General features: G+C 37.1%; 1 protein-coding gene across 1 annotated transcript; it reads right to left on the bottom strand.

Annotated features, from left to right (window-relative positions):
• Positions 1-4316: 4316 nt before the first annotated feature.
• Positions 4317-14886, bottom strand: LOC115927880 (nuclear receptor subfamily 2 group E member 1-like). Its single transcript, XM_030994185.1, has 4 exons — positions 14538-14886; positions 6346-6836; positions 5490-5748; positions 4317-4874 (listed from the first exon to the last, which is right to left on the bottom strand). The coding sequence occupies exons 1-4, from the start codon at positions 14884-14886 to the stop codon at positions 4633-4635; spliced, it is 1341 nt and encodes a 446-aa protein (XP_030850045.1). The 3' UTR covers positions 4317-4632.
• Positions 14887-19687: the final 4801 nt, after the last annotated feature.

Below are 19687 nucleotides of genomic sequence, written 5' to 3'. Positions count from 1 at the left end.
GCAGTTTTCCAATACATTTGTCTGCCATTTATTTTGTTTGAAGGCAGATCGTCTATCGTGATATATAAAAACCTTACCATTTTAAATGCATTCTGAGAAGCAAATCATATTCATTCTATCAAATTTTAAAGTATTTTTTTCTAAAAGAGCAATGCTTTATTCCTGTTTTAAACAAAATGAATCTGGGGTCATAATATTTTGTTCTTAATGCTTACATTTTCATTGTTATGTTTTATGTAATGTTTTTTTTTTGTCTTTTTAATTGTACATACACGGCCCCCCTGCGAGAGCGACATTCGCTTTGAAAAGGCCCCCCCCCCCCCCCACTCCGAGAACGGACGGACCACATGCGTGTTACCAAAATGTCCGGTAAAGGGGTACTTTTCGTGAGGCAAAGTCCGGCCCGAGAATTGTAAAAAAAGAGGTGTATTAACTTTTCACCCGGAGATTTCTTTAAAAAGGGGGTGTTTTTTTTTTTTTTCTCTCATCTCTTTGGACTCCTGAAAAATTATTTCGAATTTAGGGGGGTACATTGAGCATTTTTCATGATTTAGGGGGGTCTCTAAGGCAGGGAAAGCCCGCGAAAAGCCCGCGAAAGGGGGGTTCGGAAATGTTGGCAGTCCTCAGATAGGGGGTGCATTCAAAAAGAGGGAACAAGCATAATATGCGTACCCTAACTAACACTGAGTGGGGGGGGGGGGTGGCGGGGAAAAGGGTACTATAATATATAAATAAATTAAATAGAAATGAATAATTCCATTATCAAATAATAATATAAAGTATGGACATTTCTGTTTTACTTTCAGTTTGTGATATAGCCAACAAGAACTTTGAGTTGGTATGGGATTTGTACAGTAACTGTTGGGACAGCCGATCAAAAGAGAGAGCCCACGGCGGAGTCGGTCTGATGGCCAAACGGTAGACCGCATGCACAGGTAAGAATCAATACTCATTAATGATTGTTTATGTTTTATATCTTCTGAAATGCTTGAGTTCATTAATTTTTGCAAAAGATTAGCAAAATTACCCAAATAACCTTCATTATATAAAGGTACGCATTGCAGTCAAAATATATTTACAAATAGCTCTAATGGGAAAAGGAAACTTGGAAACTTTAAGGCAATAACAGACTATAAAGCAAAACACAAGTTAATGACGTATGAAAAACGTTTGCCGTCCAATTATCAAACGCCTAATGTGATCATTTTGTTGTTGTTTTGTTTTAAAGTTATATCATGGGTAATAGAAATGTCGTTTCAGTTTTAAAGCCCAAATGTTGTGAAAATCAAGATTGATAATTCCAGGTAGTTTGGTTAAAATACATTTTCAAACACAACATTACGACTAATTTTCATATTGGTAACAATCATAATTTTCAAATATCGTACATTATGTTGAACCATCGTTTTAAGAGGAGGATTTGGGTATGTTAGATTTTATGCACTAACAATGAACACTCCTTTCTGCACAATCAAAATGTATATTATTACATTCCATTATAACTTAGGATGGGTCCAAACCTATGATCGTCTTCTAACCTTCGACTTCACACGACCATTCTCCCAGAAGGGAAAGGTCGCCCTCTACGCCCAAAGTGGAAGCAGTCAGGATTACTCTGATCTTTCAGGACTCAAAGTTGGTTTCCTAGAAATGTGGTTCTCTGATGAGGCTTGTCTGTCTCGTTTCACCACCGATTCGTCCTTCCCCATCGTGGTATGGATACATAATTATCGTGATGTTTATTCTTGTACAGATTTTATATAAGAACTAACTTCTTCCATAGTAGGAGACCAGCCTGTAGGTCCCGTGACCAATCTCTGGGAACAAAGGTTTGAAAGTGTTTTTGTGTTCCCTGATGAATACCGAACAATTTTGACTTGGGCTGCCCCCTTGAAAATCCAAGGCATTTTCGTGAGGGGTCAACAAAGGTCACACAGGAATAAAAATTCAAATAGTTCCAATCGTGTCAATATGCATATCAAATTACTCGTCAGGTCATAAGGATTCCAAAAATGTATAGTTTGTTATACCTCCGACCTTAAATGAGGGCGCTATTTATACCCTTTTATACATTTAAGTATATGGAAAATGTTGGGCGCCCAGGATTGTGTAATTAGGAATTTCCACTGCACTGTATCCGATACAGGCCAGCCTCACCGAGGCTGGCGCTGGCCTTTAGTTGAGTTTTACATAGTCTGCACTTGTTTCTGAGTATACCCCGAATTTTGGTTGGTACATGGTTGGTTCGCATTATTAAAGAATTCGGCATGATTGGTCTCATTTCTTAGAGCAGTGATCGTGAAACCGTAGTTAGACAAAGCAAGGGATGAGAATCAGTGACAGGTGTTGACAAAGCATGATTGATTGCCCGAGGGATGTTCAATTGATTGATGATGTGCTCAAGACGTTTGGGGTGGCCGATTGCAGTCGATGGATGCTGCATGATTGTTGAGATACGCCTAGCCTGTGAGCAGTGAATAACTCGAGCCATCAAGCTATGGGCATATACTTTGTCCAAACGGACGGAGAGCGCCTAAACAGACACGGGGCATCCTGACAAATATTCCGTGTCGAGCAAGGTGGCAAACCGTGTCCGTCACAATACTATAACTTATTCCGGCTGCCTTTACATTCATTAAACCTATCTCGACTTTCTTCTTTTTCTTTCGCTCATCCAGTTGTATTTTACTCCCAACTGACCCGTATGCTTCGTCTTGGTCATCCCCGCCTTCTCTATACACCCCTTGTCTTTTCCCATTTTCTCCTCCCTCTCCCCTCCATCTCTCTCTCTCTCTCTCTCTCTCTCGCTCTTTCTCCCCTCTCTCTCTTTCTCTCTCTCTCTATCTCTCTCTCTCTCCCCCTCTCTCTCTCTCTCTGTATCTCTCCCTCTCAACACCTCCTCCCCTCCCCTTCTCCTTTTTTTCTCTCTCTTTCTCACCACTCCCTTCTCCCCCTCTCACTATCTTGATCTTTCCCTCTTATGCCGCCATGTATCATCAAACAAATAAAATATATACCTACATGCAAGTGTGTAACTATTCGTTTTCATTCAATGCACATTTTATTATGAATATTCTTCATAGAGTAAAACATTTCGACACAAAAGTGGCAAAATTGAATTATGATGCGTAATCCTGAGGGATCGGCGAAATAATAACTGATATTATGGACATAAATAGAAAATAATGGAATGTAATAGCTATAGTGTAAACTGTAAAGTTACGTATTAATGAAACCCTTTATTTTGCACGAGGGCACTACTTCGAGTTGAAACCTAGATAATCTACAAAAATGATTAATCAAAAAGAAATATACTGCGTAGCAATTATTGTTAAAAACCGCATCTATCAATTAAACTAATAATACTGTTAAAATGATGTTACTTTGAGCAAATTCTCATAAACGGCTTGAATATGAATAACTACAGATGACTGCTTTCAAGAATGAGTATCCTATTTTTGAACGCGAATTATTTCATTATATTATCTAATCGTTTAGAGAAAGAAAGACAGAAATGAAGGGAGAGAGAGAGAGAGGGGGGAGAGAGAAAGAGAGAAATCAAAACTGACTATGGTCGTGTTTTTTTCTGGTTCTAATACTGGATATTAGTGTATGTAGTCACTTTTGAAAGAATACTGGCTATTCAAGTTTTTCTAATCTACTCAAATTAATACATCGGTGATGATCATAATCCTGTCCTATCATGACAATAGGATTTGGGGTAAAATTGTTTAAGAAAAACATAATCATGAATTTAATTAAATTAAGTACACGTATATACTACTTCTAAACTTTTACAATTTTTCGCGCAATGCTGAAAATAATTTCATTATTTTACACTTTCGCTTCAAATATTTTAACAACAGTTTATGTTACAGTCCTCTAAAGTTTACACTAAAGTTTGAACTTCTTTATACAAAATAAATAATTTACAAGTAAATTAGACCTGGAATGTTGAAAAGGATAAGTTAAAATTCCTGTACATATTTACAATTTTATATACACATAATAATGAGCCTTCTGCTCACTCTATTATGTGCAAAAGGGGACAGTGCTCGGCTATAAACACACGCCCAAAAGCCCTCTTTTGTATCCATTAATGCGTACGATATCATAATGGTATTAGGACCAGTTATATTCACAAGTTCTTTAGATGACCTTTTCAAAAATAAATACATTAATACTGCTCTGAACATGGGAATGTATATGTCAACAAAATACTATTTAATAATAATAATAATAATAGGCATTTATATAGCGCTGTCCATCTAGACAATTCTATTCCGAGGCGCACAAGAAAGAATGAGAGAGTTTGGATGAGTGTCATAGTGACAGGTATTGTTAAACAAGATAAGATCCATTTTCGGGATGGGTAGGATGGAGGGGGGGGGGCTGTGGAGGCAGACGAATGAATAGCAATTGTACAAAACTTGAATTTTGAAATTTCGAATTATTTGTTGGGGTGCCCCACCCAAGCTATATTTGATGCATCTGGCTAAATTGATGTGCAAATCGTTTAGTCATTTAGTTTATTTAAGTTTTATTTGAATCAATTAAACAAAACAACCTGCAAAAAAAATAGTTCGAATTTAATGTAATGTTGTTTTTTTTTAAGTAATCGTGGTAATTCATCTAACAAGTCTGGAACATGTCACTGAGCAATCTTTCGATCGGTATCTCTCCGATGATTTGCTTGAAAAAGAGCTTCTCTAAAAACTTGCTGCTGACGGCCCGAAGAGCAGAGAGCATGAGGAGAAGTCGGCCGAACCGTGGGGGTTGGGAGAGGTGAGCGTACCGTACGTAGTCCCCGAGCATGACCTGGGCTTGGTCTTGGAGAGACTCGACGCGATGGGGCTCGCTCAGACCACGGGTCTCTGTTTAACGAAAGAAGAAGAAAAATGAAAGATTGATAATGAAATGATATATGATTTGCTACAATGACAAATAATATAATATTAGAAAATGATAACAAATTAATGACATCCACTGAACAAAATATAGTACGAATACAATGAAACCCGAAAAACATGAAAAGTGGTCTTTATAGGCTGGTGGTCTTTATGTACAGGTTCCTTTAGTTTCAATGAAAAACCATATTCAAAGGAAAAGTAAGATGCAATCTTTATACGGTAGACAGGTGGTTTTTATGTAGGTGGTCGCTAAAGCGTGTTCGACTTTGTAATAAAGCATTTTGATTTAGAGGAAACGCTTAGTCACACTTGGTAGAAATTGTCTGAGGAAATCAGTGCCAAATTGCAATAAGGATCCAAAGGGATGAACGAATAAAAAATCTTTAAAGAAAAACATCAATTGATTAGGCTGCTCGTAAATAAGAGGAGGTCGTATCTTCTTTTTACATCTCCGTTTCTCCTTTCCAGCTATAGGCTTGTATACCCCCTTTCGATGATGTGGGTAGGCGAGAGGAAGACACGTGCCCCTTCGCGCCCCTACCCCAATTGAATAAAACTACGCAATGGCGATTGACGTACCTGATTTGAACAATGCTATAGCCTTCAGGCACGCGAACTCGGTGAAGTCGACTTTCATCGCCCGTAGCTTAGCAACCGTCTCCTTCATGTATCGGACCTGCGCTGCGAGCTCTGCCGTAGTTTCGGCTGAAGTCTTGACTCCCTTCACACTCATGCTCACCGCTAAGGATTTAAGGAGGGCGTCTGATTCGAGAGGGACCGCCCACTGACACATCCCCATCAGGAACAAGTCTCTCCAGGTTTCTTCAAGAAGGATAAGCTGTGAGGAATAAATGAACGCAGAGATAAATAAACAAATAAACATATAAAAAATAAACAAATAAACATATAAATAAATATATGAACGGATAGATAGATAGATAAATGAATGTATGACTTTATGAATAAATAAACCTACAAATAAAAAAAAGACTTAATACATGAATATATGCTTAATAAATACTTTTTTAAAAATGCGTTTGTGTCATTTACATTTTTTCCTAATTACTATTTTGTTTATTTGAATAACAGAGCTAGAAACAATGGTGAATTCGGGATTATCTGGCCTTGGAGGGTGGAGGCCGAGGGGGGGGGGTGGTGGTGGAAAAGGGTACTTTTTTCGTCTACTTCAGATTGTGGCAGATGATGTTTTTGAAAGGGCATTGATATATTGCTTTTAGAAAATGCTGGCAAGTTTCCCCACCTAAATGGAGTTAGGTAACACATTGATCTGTTTGCTAAGGATAGCCCACTTGCATGGGTTTCGAAGAGGGGCACCAAAATCCACCAGTGCATATGATATGTTTTACTGTGGGGGGGGGGGGGGTTGTCGTGCAAAAATACTCATTAATTATTAATTTATGGATACTCCACTAACCTGATCTCTGAATGGCAGCAATCGAAAACAGGTGATGTTTTTCGCCCACTTCACAGAGGTAAAAAGAAGCCTCGCCGTCACTTCGAGCAAATTATCTGGAGATGTCGTTCCAAGCCCCTTCACTCGACCCACCTCGCCGCCGTCATCCTGCCGTACGGCGTCCAGCGCGAGCGGGTTGATGTTGTAGTGCTCTGCGGTGAGTAAGCTATGGTAGAACGTTCCGTAGTAAACAGACGTAGATATGAAGCCACTCGACGGGGGAGGCAGCGGGGCTGAGGCACCTGTAAGCGAGGACTTGTCCCCGGTTAGGGGGCGGTGCGGTATGGTTAAGGGCAAGATTGAGTGCCCGGTATGACGGGGCAAGGGGCTTAGCGATGTGGTACTGGTTGGGGTCTGGGATCGAATTGTACCAGGAGTTCCTGTCGATCGGGCATCTATCGAAACCATAGGCTTGTTCTTTGGCTTGCGTGGACCACGTTCGTGTTGCACAGCTGATAAATAAAGAGAGAACGAGAATTAATTTAAATTGTATATTCTTGTGCATCACAACATATTGCTTATTTAATTTCTGGCCAGCATTTATATTCAAGAATCCCAACTTTCGTTTGGTAAAGGCACAATAATATGAAGAATATGAGAGGGGGAATAGAGATGCAAAAAAAGAAATGAAAAAAGAATGACTGATTGTCATTAGATCATGGAAGAATAATTTGACAAACAAAAATACTCTCAGAGATCTAACATTGGTACAGATTATAGTTTTCATGATTTAAAAAAAGATGTAACATTAAGATCTTTTGTGTAGCAATATTCTAAGGGTGTTGTAAATATCACTATTTGATATCAAACAAAAGTAAAAGGAACATACTTTTTGAAAAGCAGAACATTTTCTGTTTTATTAGGCCTACAAATAGCTAATATGAAAAGTTAAAGAGGCCTACAATGGCCAAACACAAACACACAAAAACACGAAGAAAAAAAAAACATCACCAGAAACACTTCGTATTTTTTTGGTAAGATTACACTGTTTTTTGTTTTATGAAACGTATTATTTCTACAAACAGAAGTAGTACAAATCAAAACAAAGTAAATACAAATTACATCATCCAGAAGTTAAATCAGTTGCAAGTGAAAAATAAATTCGTAAATTTTGTTTTCGTTTCCAGTATACAGCAGAACGCTAATCAAAATAAGCTTATAAATTCTTTTTACAATAAAAAAAGAAGAAAAGAAAATGCTTTGTATATCACTAATAATAATACATGTACCCTCTGAATTAAACATAATACTAAACTAAAGATAGAAAATAACAAAGACACACAACTTTGAAACTCATGGACGATCAGATTTTATTTCTATAAGAGGATTTCAGAAAGCTGTTTTTCCATCGTGATTTGTAGGCTGCTATCAAAGCCATTGCACAGTTTTTCTACTTTGATTGACAACTCAAACACAATAGGAAGACGAGTAAGTAACCTTGTTGTCGTAAAGACCTATCTGTTAAAACAACAACAGACATGCACAGAAGGAAAAGAAATCGCCTGTTGCAGGTGCTTAGTTGGCTAATTTCAGCTTTTTCATGGCTAAAGGTAGAACGTGGGAAAATGTAACATTTGGCACTTTGACAATGGGCGTTTATAAAAGGTGTCATATTTTAGGAGTATCATAATTTTGTCAAAACAAGCGCAGCTGTCAAAGACCAAATTGCGATACTGAGCAAATCCACTCTTTCTGGAGACACAATTATTAGGGAATCATCTCTAAAGTAGTGGCTTGAATTATAGTTGTCAAACATTTTTAAAAGCTTGGTTGAAACTTTTAAAAGTGGTCACTCATACTTATTTTGAACGCATGAGAGGCATGACGTCCATACATTACGTATGTATGACTCGGGTTTTTTCCTGACGTAATTTAAATTGAATTGCTATAATATAAATTTAGTTCTGCAATTATTGATTGCCATAATATAGAACCCTATTTTGTATTGGTGTCATAATGTTTTATTGTTGTATTGAAGCAATACAAATGTTGCAAAAACAAAGATCTAGCATGAGATTAATTCGTTAACGTGCAATTTCATCACAATAGACATGGGAAGCAAAAAAGACAAAGAGAAAGAGAGAGAGAGAGAGAGAGAAAGAGAGAGAGAGAAAGAGAGACGGAGAGAGACATACATACATAAGGGTAATCAATTTGCTCACACTAATTAATTATTGCTCCAAAAAAGAAGAATTTTGATCTCGTCTCGTCAAAAGACCTTACAGTGATTTTCATTATGCTTCAAGAAAGCCTTATTAATCTATCACAAAATAATCTCAAATATATAAACGCTCATTTTGGGCACTATTATAGTCAGTCAGGGTATATCTTATTCCATTGTTTATTCCTCAATTTTTCTTCTTCTTTAAATAGAGACTACCTTGGACATTAATGGGATTTTATTTTGCTAATGGAGAAACAAAGGATCAATTAAATATTCCTCCTGAGCAGTCTTTGTCAATGAGTTATTACCGTAAAAAATGACGGACAACAGACTGCAATCAGTATCATTGTCGTTAAACGTTTAAGCAAGTACATCTCTAAGAGTATATTGTTTCCGTGAGTGGCTCGTGCAAGATCAACGAGAATCTCCTTCACATTTTCTATCTGTCACGGAAAGCAACCACTCAAATCAAAGAGGTCAAATCGCGGACTGCCAGCTATAAATCTCCAGATCCAGATCAAAAGTAATGTCATCCATTATGACATTACAATAAAAATGTAATATCATACACAATGCACCATCATAAAACACAGTTTTTACAACTAGTCTGCGTGGGAAGTGCATTATTTTATAGTAATTACAAAATGGAGCTCGTGAGCACAGATGTGTATGCAACAAAATGATATACTTTCATTTTCTCGTGCTATCATACCTGCAAAAGACATCTTCATAATCAACAATAAATGTTCAGAGTCACCTAGCAACCAGCCAGTCGTCAGAGTGACATTTTAATGTCTTGATATCCTCTCGAAATCTAGCGAAATGGTGTTACTTCTACTCGACGCCTCCGAGTAGGATGCGATCGAGAACGATCTTCAAAAATTTCAAGCACCGCCAGAATCTGAAGTGGCGTTTCGTCACTCCCGATTAACATTTAAATGTTACCCAAAGATAAATATACTTTTTGATGGATAAGCTACAAAATTTTGAATAATGTTGTCATTTTTTTCTTAATTGCAGACACGCTCAAGTGGCTTAACCGAAAGCTTAAAGATTGTGAAGATTCTTAGAAACTGAATTTAAACCCGTAAATGTTTTTCTTTTGGTTCACTCAGTCCCTTATGAGATTATTCAATATAATATTAATAATTTGATGCAAAAGATGACAGATTAAAATGGAGTTCCGTTAAAAAAGAAAGAGTTTTATTTGGCCTATACCGATAATTATATTATGTTATCAGAACAAAATCTAATCCTTAAGCAAATAAAAGATTTTATTTGTCAGATTCCATCCCCACCCCTCCATTCCTGTACATAATAGAGAGTATGGTATTCAATGCAAATATTATAAAGATGCTACCCCCCCCCCCCCCCCCAATCCCGCCCCTCTCATTCCCACCCTCGATCAAGTCATCAGGATGATGCCCGGATAATTACAGATGAAATCAACATCAGCACACACGGGAGCAATATCTTGTTTTTATCACCATATTAACAAAACGCTCCATCACTTCGTTAGCTGCTAGCCCGACACCAACGCCAACGCGCTAACACGAACCCTCGGGGATAGCACGCCGTTACTTCGTGGCGGGCTTTGGGGGCAGGTTGGAAAAGTACGAAGTCACACTATATTAACCGCTAGACATGCTAAAAGGTGCCAATGCTCTTTTTCATTTGTATTTCATCACATTATTAGGCTTTTCCTGTTTATAGAAGTTTATGAACGGGTAGTTTCCTTGAATGAAGATGCAGTCAACTTTTCAGTGAGGCCGATTTTATTCCTCAGCGAATTTCTGCCAAATTTGCATTTGCAAATTACTGTTGTGAATCTACATTGATTTAATGGAACATTAATGAGACATTGATTGCGTGAAACAATTTATATGATAACAATGTATAATGTCAAAATTAAAATGGTTCAGTCTGGTTTAAATGTTATTTGTCTCCTCTAAAATTGCTCTCATCAACCTCCCCCCCCCCCCCCCTCCCTAACTCTAGGCTCCTTTCTCATAAATCATCACTTTATTTAATCCACCACTGTCTATCCTTCTTGTTCCTTCTAAATGCCTTTCATATTTCTCTGTATTTCTCTAACAACATTCCAGGTTAAAGAGGTAATTTTCCTCTCTCCTACAAGATCCAATTATTTTTTTTAGAGAGAAATTAAGATCGTTGACATGAAGTTAATCGTTGGGTGTCTAGAGATGGTTTATGTAGAACGTTGACGTTCAATCTGGGCAAGGTGGCTCTCATCATGCGTGAAGGACCATCGTGAAGCTGACGAATTTCTCCCGGTCACTTTCCCGTTGTGGCTTTCCATGCAGGCGATTGATAACACCATAATCTTTTAAACAAGCCAAAAATAAGAACGTCAAATTCACTAGGGAGCACCCCCCCCCCCCCCCCCTCCCCCGATTGTAGCCTTTTCCCCTGCATTATACTATTAATGTAGAAAAAATGTTAGACGGCAAGAACGTGGAGGTATTTGAGAAGGTGGGTTGATTTGTTTTCCTCCTCCTAGTGCCCTGCAAATTATATAAATATCTTTAGCCGGTTATGTCAGCTGGTTTATATTTAGATAATTAACTCAACACACAATAAATTGAAGGCAAGATTTCGACAACAAAAACAACAAAAACTTAAGTAAAACTATAAACTCTGTATAAGATATTGTCAGTGCTAAAAGCACGTATACTACGCTACAAAAATACAACCAAAAGAATAGCAGTAAATAAATATGTACCTGTACATGTATTATATTCCTCGGGTCTAATGCTTTGAGAGAAAAAAGAAAACTATTTTATTCAAACTCCGACGTAATGATTTTACCAAATTAAGAAATATTATTTAACTGTTTAATATAATATATTGAATAACTGATACGATTTGATAATGCTATTTAGGTCTACTGTAATAATGTCTCTTAACATGCTGCTAACGAATGTTATCAAAGGTCGGGCATACAAGAACACAATGAAATTCATCTGTACTTTGATATCATATACACAATTCTAGACTGAGAGTATGTCCCTGCCGTTAGACCAGGGGCGTTTCACAAAGCACTTGTCGCAGCGACAAGTGCTTTGTGAAACGCCCCCCCCCCCCGGACAGACTCTTTATGAGCGAGGAAATCACAACTTCACTCACGTACACATGGCCGTAACACAAATTCGTAAATCTAGTCTAGGACTTTAGAGTTTGACCATGGTTTGACCTACTCAACAAAGCAACAATTTATACTGAAATAATAATGACCTATATGCATGTAGGTGTACTTCTAATTCCTTATTATATCGCACATAATATCGATCAAAATATCTAAATTTGTATCACCAAGCCCAGAGAAACTATCACGTACAGAAAATGCAGCACCGCAAACGAAGAAATCACTTTTCAAAGAATACTGTATTTGAGCGGACACTATAAAATAAAAATGTATATGAATGCAAGGAAACATATTTATTTGAAAATGTCAAATTTGAGATGTAAATATCATCTTTGAAGAAGAATCAGTGTAAAACTGTATATCTTTTACTTTTCCAGCTAGACTATCGAATTACATTTAGACATAGAAAATAAAAGAAAATCTGCACTTTTCAGTGTAGGACCAGTCTAAAGTACAAAGAACGCGAGGAAATGAAGTCCTAGTACATGCGCAGATGACACATGAAAAGAATCTTAAAGACTCAATTTCAATGCCATGAGATAACACAGCGGCCGAAAGATAAACTCTGCATCCTTTCAATAAAACTCTAATAAAAGCCATCTATTGGTGAAGCCTCTAGCGTCGCCTTTTTAGCCCGAGGGCAAATCAACAAGCTTCGCTCAATCTCGAGGATAGAGCTATTATCCAAAAGTATTCCTTTTATCCCGTTCCTGTCTTATTTTAGGAGCAACTTTGAGCAATGAAAGCAAAGCGTGAGCCGAAAAGCGGCCCAAGTAAAGTGCGACCGAAGACTTGCGCCGTCTCGTGCATTTTCGTTTGCAGACGATCGCATGGTATTGACTTATTTGTGTTTGGCGCGCAACGAGAAGATAGGATGCGAAGGGCATCCGCTTGAAGATGTTATAACAGACATACATCTGTCATCGACTTCTTGAGGAATGAAAATGTCAAACCCTTTTACGTCTGCCTCGTCGAAAGGATGTCTTTTTGGACAGAGTTGTAGTGCTGACGACCAACCATTCGCTGAAGCAAAGAGTTTCCAGAAGTGTACGTTGCATGCTATATGAACAGGGTCAATCCTGTCATAGAAATTGAACCTCATTATTAAAACAAGGAGAGGGGTGATTGGAAAGTATGTGCTTTACGGCCTGATGTTTACTGTTCATCGAACTATCAAACTATTGATTTATAAATCATGATGAAAGACGCCTCGTTCATATCGAGATATGAATATGAATTAATGTCATCAATATTGCTATTAGTATAGTTATTTATTATTATCATCATTATCATTATTATATATTACATTATAATTATTGTTATCACCTAAAGATTATTGTTATTATCATTATTATTATTATCATTACTATTATTATTATAATCATTATTGTTGATATTATTATTGTTAGTAGTAGTATTACATAATTATGTAGTAGTAGTAGTATATTTCCACAAAGCATAAAAGATGTAAGAAAATATTCCTCGCGTTCATATGAATAGTGATTGTGTAGTAGGAAAAACTGAATTAACACACTTTATACTGCATAATCCACATCCTATGACAACTTGCAAATTTATGCATGAAAATCTCAAACTTAAATCACATAAGATATCATTATAGAAACCATCCACACACAAAAAAATTCCGGTGACATTTTGTAGCCATAAATCACTGCATCAACCTTCATCAGATTTTTAATGATTTCCTTTCATTCTTGTCTCTTCTCAAGTACAAGGAAAAGAAATCCATGCCAGCGATTGTATTTGTGCAACGGGGTCTGAGCGTGCGGTTCCCCTTCAGAAAAGCGTTTTCAATCTTCTATTTGCGGAAATAATAATTGAAAGAAATTTCTCGTGGTTTTGTTAGGCTATCATAATTTGGTGAGTGCGGTAAATACTGCGTGAATGCGTAAAAGACTTCCAATATTGTCTAAACAAACAATTAGACAAAATGAGCGCACACGCGTCTTCGTCCGTTCGTACGTCTCTTTATCGACATTCCTCCTTCTCTTTCTCCCCCAATCAATCGTGTCACATTTATTCGTGACAAAATGTAGAGCAATTAGTGTTGATTGACTTGAATAAAAGCGTTTTTAGGATTATAAGCGCATCATCACTTGATTTTTGCACTTCACGTGACAAGCGATTATCTTAGTTTAAAATGTATTACTAAAATTAAATATGAAGCAGTTTGTCCAGAATGCCTTAAGATTTTATGCATGTTTTCGAACACTCTCAGGCAAATCTCATTTAACACAAATGTATACAAAAGCATGAAACAAAATTATAGCGGTTATCTTTTATAGTTTTTTTTACATTGAAACGGCGCAAACAACATAATTTTAAAAAGGACATCAAAACCGGTTCAAAATTATGGCAGTAATGCCTGTTCTGTTTTACACTTACATTAATTCTTCATTGAACCGTTAAAAAATCGCACGAAGATGAACACATCAACAACATCAACAGCAGCACAACATACTTGCACAAAACAGATGTTCACCAACACTAAGATGAAGATCATCACCAAGAACGCATACATTTGCATCAACACCAACACCAAGAACATTTACATTTCCACCAATACTTACACCAACACCAAGAAATTATACATTTACACCTGCCAACGCTAACACCAACACCTAGAACTTAGCATATACCTTTACAACAAAATTAACACCAACACCAAGGTCTTATACATTTACACCAACACTAACATCAACATCAAGAACTTCACCTCTCATCTTTGTACCAACACCATATTACAGTATAACAGCACCAGCACAATGCAACACCAAAACGGAAATTGAAAAGTGCTCTCACCATCCTTGTTCATCTGGGCTTCGAAGCATTTCCTAAGCCTGCATGCCCGGCATTGGTTGCGATGGGTCTTGTCTATGGGGCAATCTCCTCCTCCTTTCCCTTGTTGCTTGCAGACGTAGACTCGGCCTCTGTGGATGCTTCGCTTGAAGAAACCACTGCACCCATCGCAGGCGTAAACACCGTAGTGCTTCCCCGAGCTACGGTCACCGCATACTTTACACGGAATGTCGAGAAGACGATCACCTGTAGATAAAAATAAATAAATAAAAAGACAGAAAATGTGAAAGATTAAAATATGGTATAACAGGGAAAGTATACAGACGATTTGAATAGTTATGACGAAAACCATACCTGATGATTTCGAAATCATTTGTATTTTATGATGAATTAGATAATAAAAAAACATTATTCGAATTCAATTACAGTGTACTATATTTTTCATATCAACTGAACAAAGCAAAAATAAATCGTTTGTAGAAATAGTATTCTATATTTAAAAAAATATCAACCAGCATATTGATACATGTGTTGCACGAAGTTCATGCATATTCTTAATGGGTTTGTTGGCTATATGCATACACAATGAACAAATAACTTTACTTGCTTATCACAAATAAAATACAAAAAGTGTTCCAAATAATGCCTGTCAATATCATATTCGTCAGTCACAAACCGTTTAAAAAAAACTGCACAACCACCCAAAAAAGTACCAGATTTATTACCTTGATCGTTTTAACAACAAATAACTAAAACATACCTCTGATAAAACTAGGATCCCTCATTTTGTGTTAACTTTGTAAAAGAAAGCAACTTTTGATAAAAACTCCAAAGTATTATTTGCTTGAACGGTAGCAGATACAACTATGACAAATCACGTCCTAGAAAGTCTTCTTTTGGAATACTTCGCAGAATGTTTGCCCGTCCCAGAACTGTCTTGGCTTACTCTGAGAACTTGACCGAAATGTCCCCGCCTTAAGTATAGTTGAAGCAAACAAAGAACACCTATTTTCTCAACAGATAATAGTCAAAAGTAACAGCCATGGAGACATATCGAAACTTGATTTGTTATTTTAGAATCTTTTCACAAGAGTTCTTGGCACACAGAGGGGAGTGGTCGAAAGCATTGACCAATCAGAATCGAGTTCAGGCTGGTGTCGCGGGTGATTCGCGAGCCAATCGCGAGTGGTACGCGAGCCGAGCGCACGACCCGAGTTTGTTCGGCAAACAACCGAGACAATGGCGAAGTGTCCCGGAAAAACAGCTCGCGAAAAATACACTTGTCACATCTAAGTTTTCAAAAGTATTATATACTTGTTACTTTAAACAAAATTTGTCCTTACAAAAGTGTTTGGGGGCCAGACAGTTTTGTTTATGATGCGCATATCAGTGTCTTTAGAAAAGTTAGAAAAGTTCCCGGGTTCGAAGCAAAGTCAATGCGCTCGCGCCCTTTGGTAAGGTACTAGGCTTACTCCTCATTATCAAGTCCCTCAGAGAGGACTCAAAGCCGTTGGTCCCAACGTTGCTTACTTATAAGAGTACATGCTTCCTTATCATCAAACAACATATAAACATAAAACGGGGCAGAGAAAGATAAAAAGGAAAGAGAGAAAAATACAGAGAGAGAAAGGAGAGAGAGAGAGAGGGAGGGAGAGAGAGAGAGAGAGAGAGAGAGAGAGAGAGAGAGAGAGAGAGAGAGAGAGAGAGAGAGAGAATTTTCTCCAATTAGTTTATAAAGAAAATATACTTTTTAAAGTTATGTTTTCATAAAGCCATCTGTCATGTCTGTTTTGCATCGACAAAGGAACTGCATTGTCATTGTCATTTCAGATCTCTTGCATCAATCACTTCTTTATCAAGAAAATGACTTGCATAGATCATCAATTCATATCACACTTTCAATTGCAAAGTGTTAAGCCTAAGTATCCTGAAGAGCTGATCAGCTTAACAAAGTAGAAGAGAAAATGCTATAAATTAGAACACACTTACAGCAGATTAAAATGGAAATAGGGAATGCATTCTTAGATAATATTAAACAATTATATTCCGAGTATATGGAATTATAATGTCCATTTTTTGCGCCTGGGCACAAGTAAATAGCAGATGATTTATCGTTTTTTCTCTTTAGAGTTGACATGTTTAAGAACGCATAATTTTAAGGGATAAGGATGGTAGTTAAAATTGTATAAGATAAAAACAAGGGGTAGCTATTTAGTTGTTTTGATGTTGGCACTTGTATCACCTTGGACTCCTTAACAAAGTTCAAGAATCAACTCGCCCTTATGACAGTTAAGTTTACAAGAAAAGTTGCCCAGATTGTTTCTTCTCCAAGAATTGAACACGTAGATGGATCTTTCAAGACCAGTTGCACAAACATGAGGTTTAATTGTCAAATGCTTTTATTATCTCCTTTTCACAATTTGGCTGTCCATCTAAACAGGTTGTCAAAACATTCTGGGATGGATCGAGGCAACAAAGGAAAGGTGATATTAAAGGACGGAGACTTCTTTGTTGCTGCGAAACGAATCGAGGTGATATACATTGTACTGTCTTCTTTTCATCCCAGGTCTGTCCGTAGACATCATGTCATAATGTCGACAGAATTTGCAGAATATCGAAAAATGCGTATTTAGATTAAGAGAGATGAATGCGGGATGGATGAGTTATCTGGAAAAGTGATCTGATTTTTCGTTGAAATAGATATGTGGTTCGTCTGCTGAAAGCCAGAACGTTAACTCACATCAATTCCCATCGAATTGATACCCTTCTGATACTATGTCTTGATAGAGGAGTTGTCCGGGTCTTTACAGATGACTGCGTGGAAAGAAAATACTAACTTGATGAATTTAAAAACCGGTTTGGTGTAACAATGTCAGAGGTAAAAAGTTAGAGGGAAAAAAAACAGATCAGATGTCAGAGGTGAATATGCCAGAGGTGAAAATGTTAGAGGAGAAAATACCAGAAGTGATTTTCCCCAGGAACCTTAAAACCCTCTACACTGGGGAGGAGAAACTCTGTTTAGCTGACCAGGGTCCCTATAATAAGGGGATGACACCCAGGCAGGCTTCTACCCCCTAAAGACATGTAAAAGGGGTAACCCTGTTTCAGGCCCAGGGGTAAGAGGCTATGGCCCCTGGTAAATTTGGCTTGGGTCAGCTGTCCAAGTCACCTTATCAACAGGCTAAAACACCTTTCACTTTGTATACCCTAGCTGTTAACCTTTTGTTTTTGCGATTCAGGGTAATTGAATTGTTCATTTTTTTAATTATACATATCACTGCTAAGAAAAGCAAGTAAGTAAGCAACCAGGGGACCAACGGCTTCAAGTCCTCTCAGAGGGACTTGTAATAATAATAAGTAATAATAGCTCACATTTATAATGCGCCTTATACTTTGTTTCTAGGCGCAGCACGATTAATTAGGGCACCGGTGCATCAACTTGGATTCAAACACGGGACCTCCCGATTACGAGACCACTGCTCTACCACTAGCAGTTCTTGGGTTTTCGATATGGACCACTTTTTATCTTAAGATAGTTTCTGGTAGGTCTTTAGAATCTAATTAAAAAAACTGAAAGAGAATTAGTAAAATAACGCATTTAAAAACTATTTGTTATTATGAAGGAAGACATAGCACTGTATAAACTATAATAGTTTTGCAAAGTTCATCGTTATATATCATTCAAAAGTTATTACAAAGTCCAAAGATTATACAAATGAAAAGAAGAAAATCAGCATGAAGTGACCTCTTATAGAGAACCAGATTTTGATTTTAAAGGTAGTTCCTCCACAGCTTCGATCGTGCTGACTATAGAATTGTTTTAAAATACACATTTTCTTTAGGTCTTTTAGGGGTTAGCATTTTTCGTTCATAAAGGAGTTACAAGAACGAACAAAAATAGCACAACTGCAGCCGTACAAATGCATGTTTAACAGGTTCTGTGAATTGCTTCCGTTTTTACGCTCAAATGCGCATTTTCTGCCTAATTTCACAACTGAAACTCCACTGAGTCAAAATGAGTTTTTAAAGGGCTAAATTCCCATGCTTTATGAAAAATTTCCCTTTTGCGACAGGTCTTGCATTTTGTTTGAAAAGGACTTGAAAGGTTTCGGAGCTCACAGGTTCATTACAAAAATGACAACTTTACACGATTTTGATATTGTTACCGAATTTGTGTCGCATTACTGACGCGTTATTGCTCTTAAGCTGCAAGGGTCGATCTCTACCTTTCTCCCTTTCTCTATCCCTCTCTCTCTCTCTCTCATTTCCCTCTCTCCTCTGAAGGAAGAAAGAGAGATAATATATCAATATTTATCTTATAGTTTTCTCCCTTGTCCTTTCTGTCGTCTCTCTCTCCCTCTTTCTCATTCTCTTTATATATATATATATATATATATCTCTCTCTCTCTTCTCCAGTTTTCTTTTTTCCTCTGTCTCTCTGTCTCTCTCTCTCTTCTCCACCTTTCTCATCTCTCTCTCTCTCTCTCTCTTTTCCAGCTTTCTTATTTCTCTCTGTCTCTCTGTCTCTCACTCACTCTCTCTCCCACATATTCTACCTCTCTCTCTGTATCTGTTTCAGTTCCACTCTATGTGAATGTGATTCGGAGTCACATAAACTACTCTAAAGTTGGATAGTTTCACTTTGAAATATAGCATTATCCGATCTTTCGAGTTAAAAGAAAATTCATGCATGTGTTCTCTAATAAATTTTCACTTGCACTCTTAAAAATAATAGGTGAATTTTTTTTGCCCAGCACGTGGTAAATTATGTATTTAGCCAATTTGAGGCATTAACAAAAAAAACATCTACTTGAATAATCCAAATACGGTAAAAATATAAAACAATTACTTCAAAATGGGCAAAAATATTAACAAGTCGGGTAAAAAAAATAGATAATGCCCAAAGTTGTGTGGATAGATAATTATCTTCATGGTAAATTTGGAAATCCTCTTTTGAACTGATATTGCAAAATTATATTATCCCACTACGTCATTTATGTCAATGTTGTCGTTATGGAAAGAAGACAAAACAAGTTAATACAGAAAAAGCGTCTGAAGACTGAGCCAGAAGGGCGTTAACTCATATATTTTGTTTTTACACAGAGCAAAAGTTTTAAGCATTATTAGATTTGAAATACATGTATTATAGGACT

The sequence above is a fragment of the Strongylocentrotus purpuratus genome, unplaced genomic scaffold (assembly GCF_000002235.5).
Source record: "Strongylocentrotus purpuratus isolate Spur 01 unplaced genomic scaffold, Spur_5.0 spur5_scaffold_21, whole genome shotgun sequence".
Classification (NCBI taxonomy): domain Eukaryota; kingdom Metazoa; phylum Echinodermata; class Echinoidea; order Camarodonta; family Strongylocentrotidae; genus Strongylocentrotus; species Strongylocentrotus purpuratus.
The sequence above is the reverse complement of the archived record's forward strand: the minus strand, read 5'-3'. Positions and strand labels throughout refer to the sequence as shown.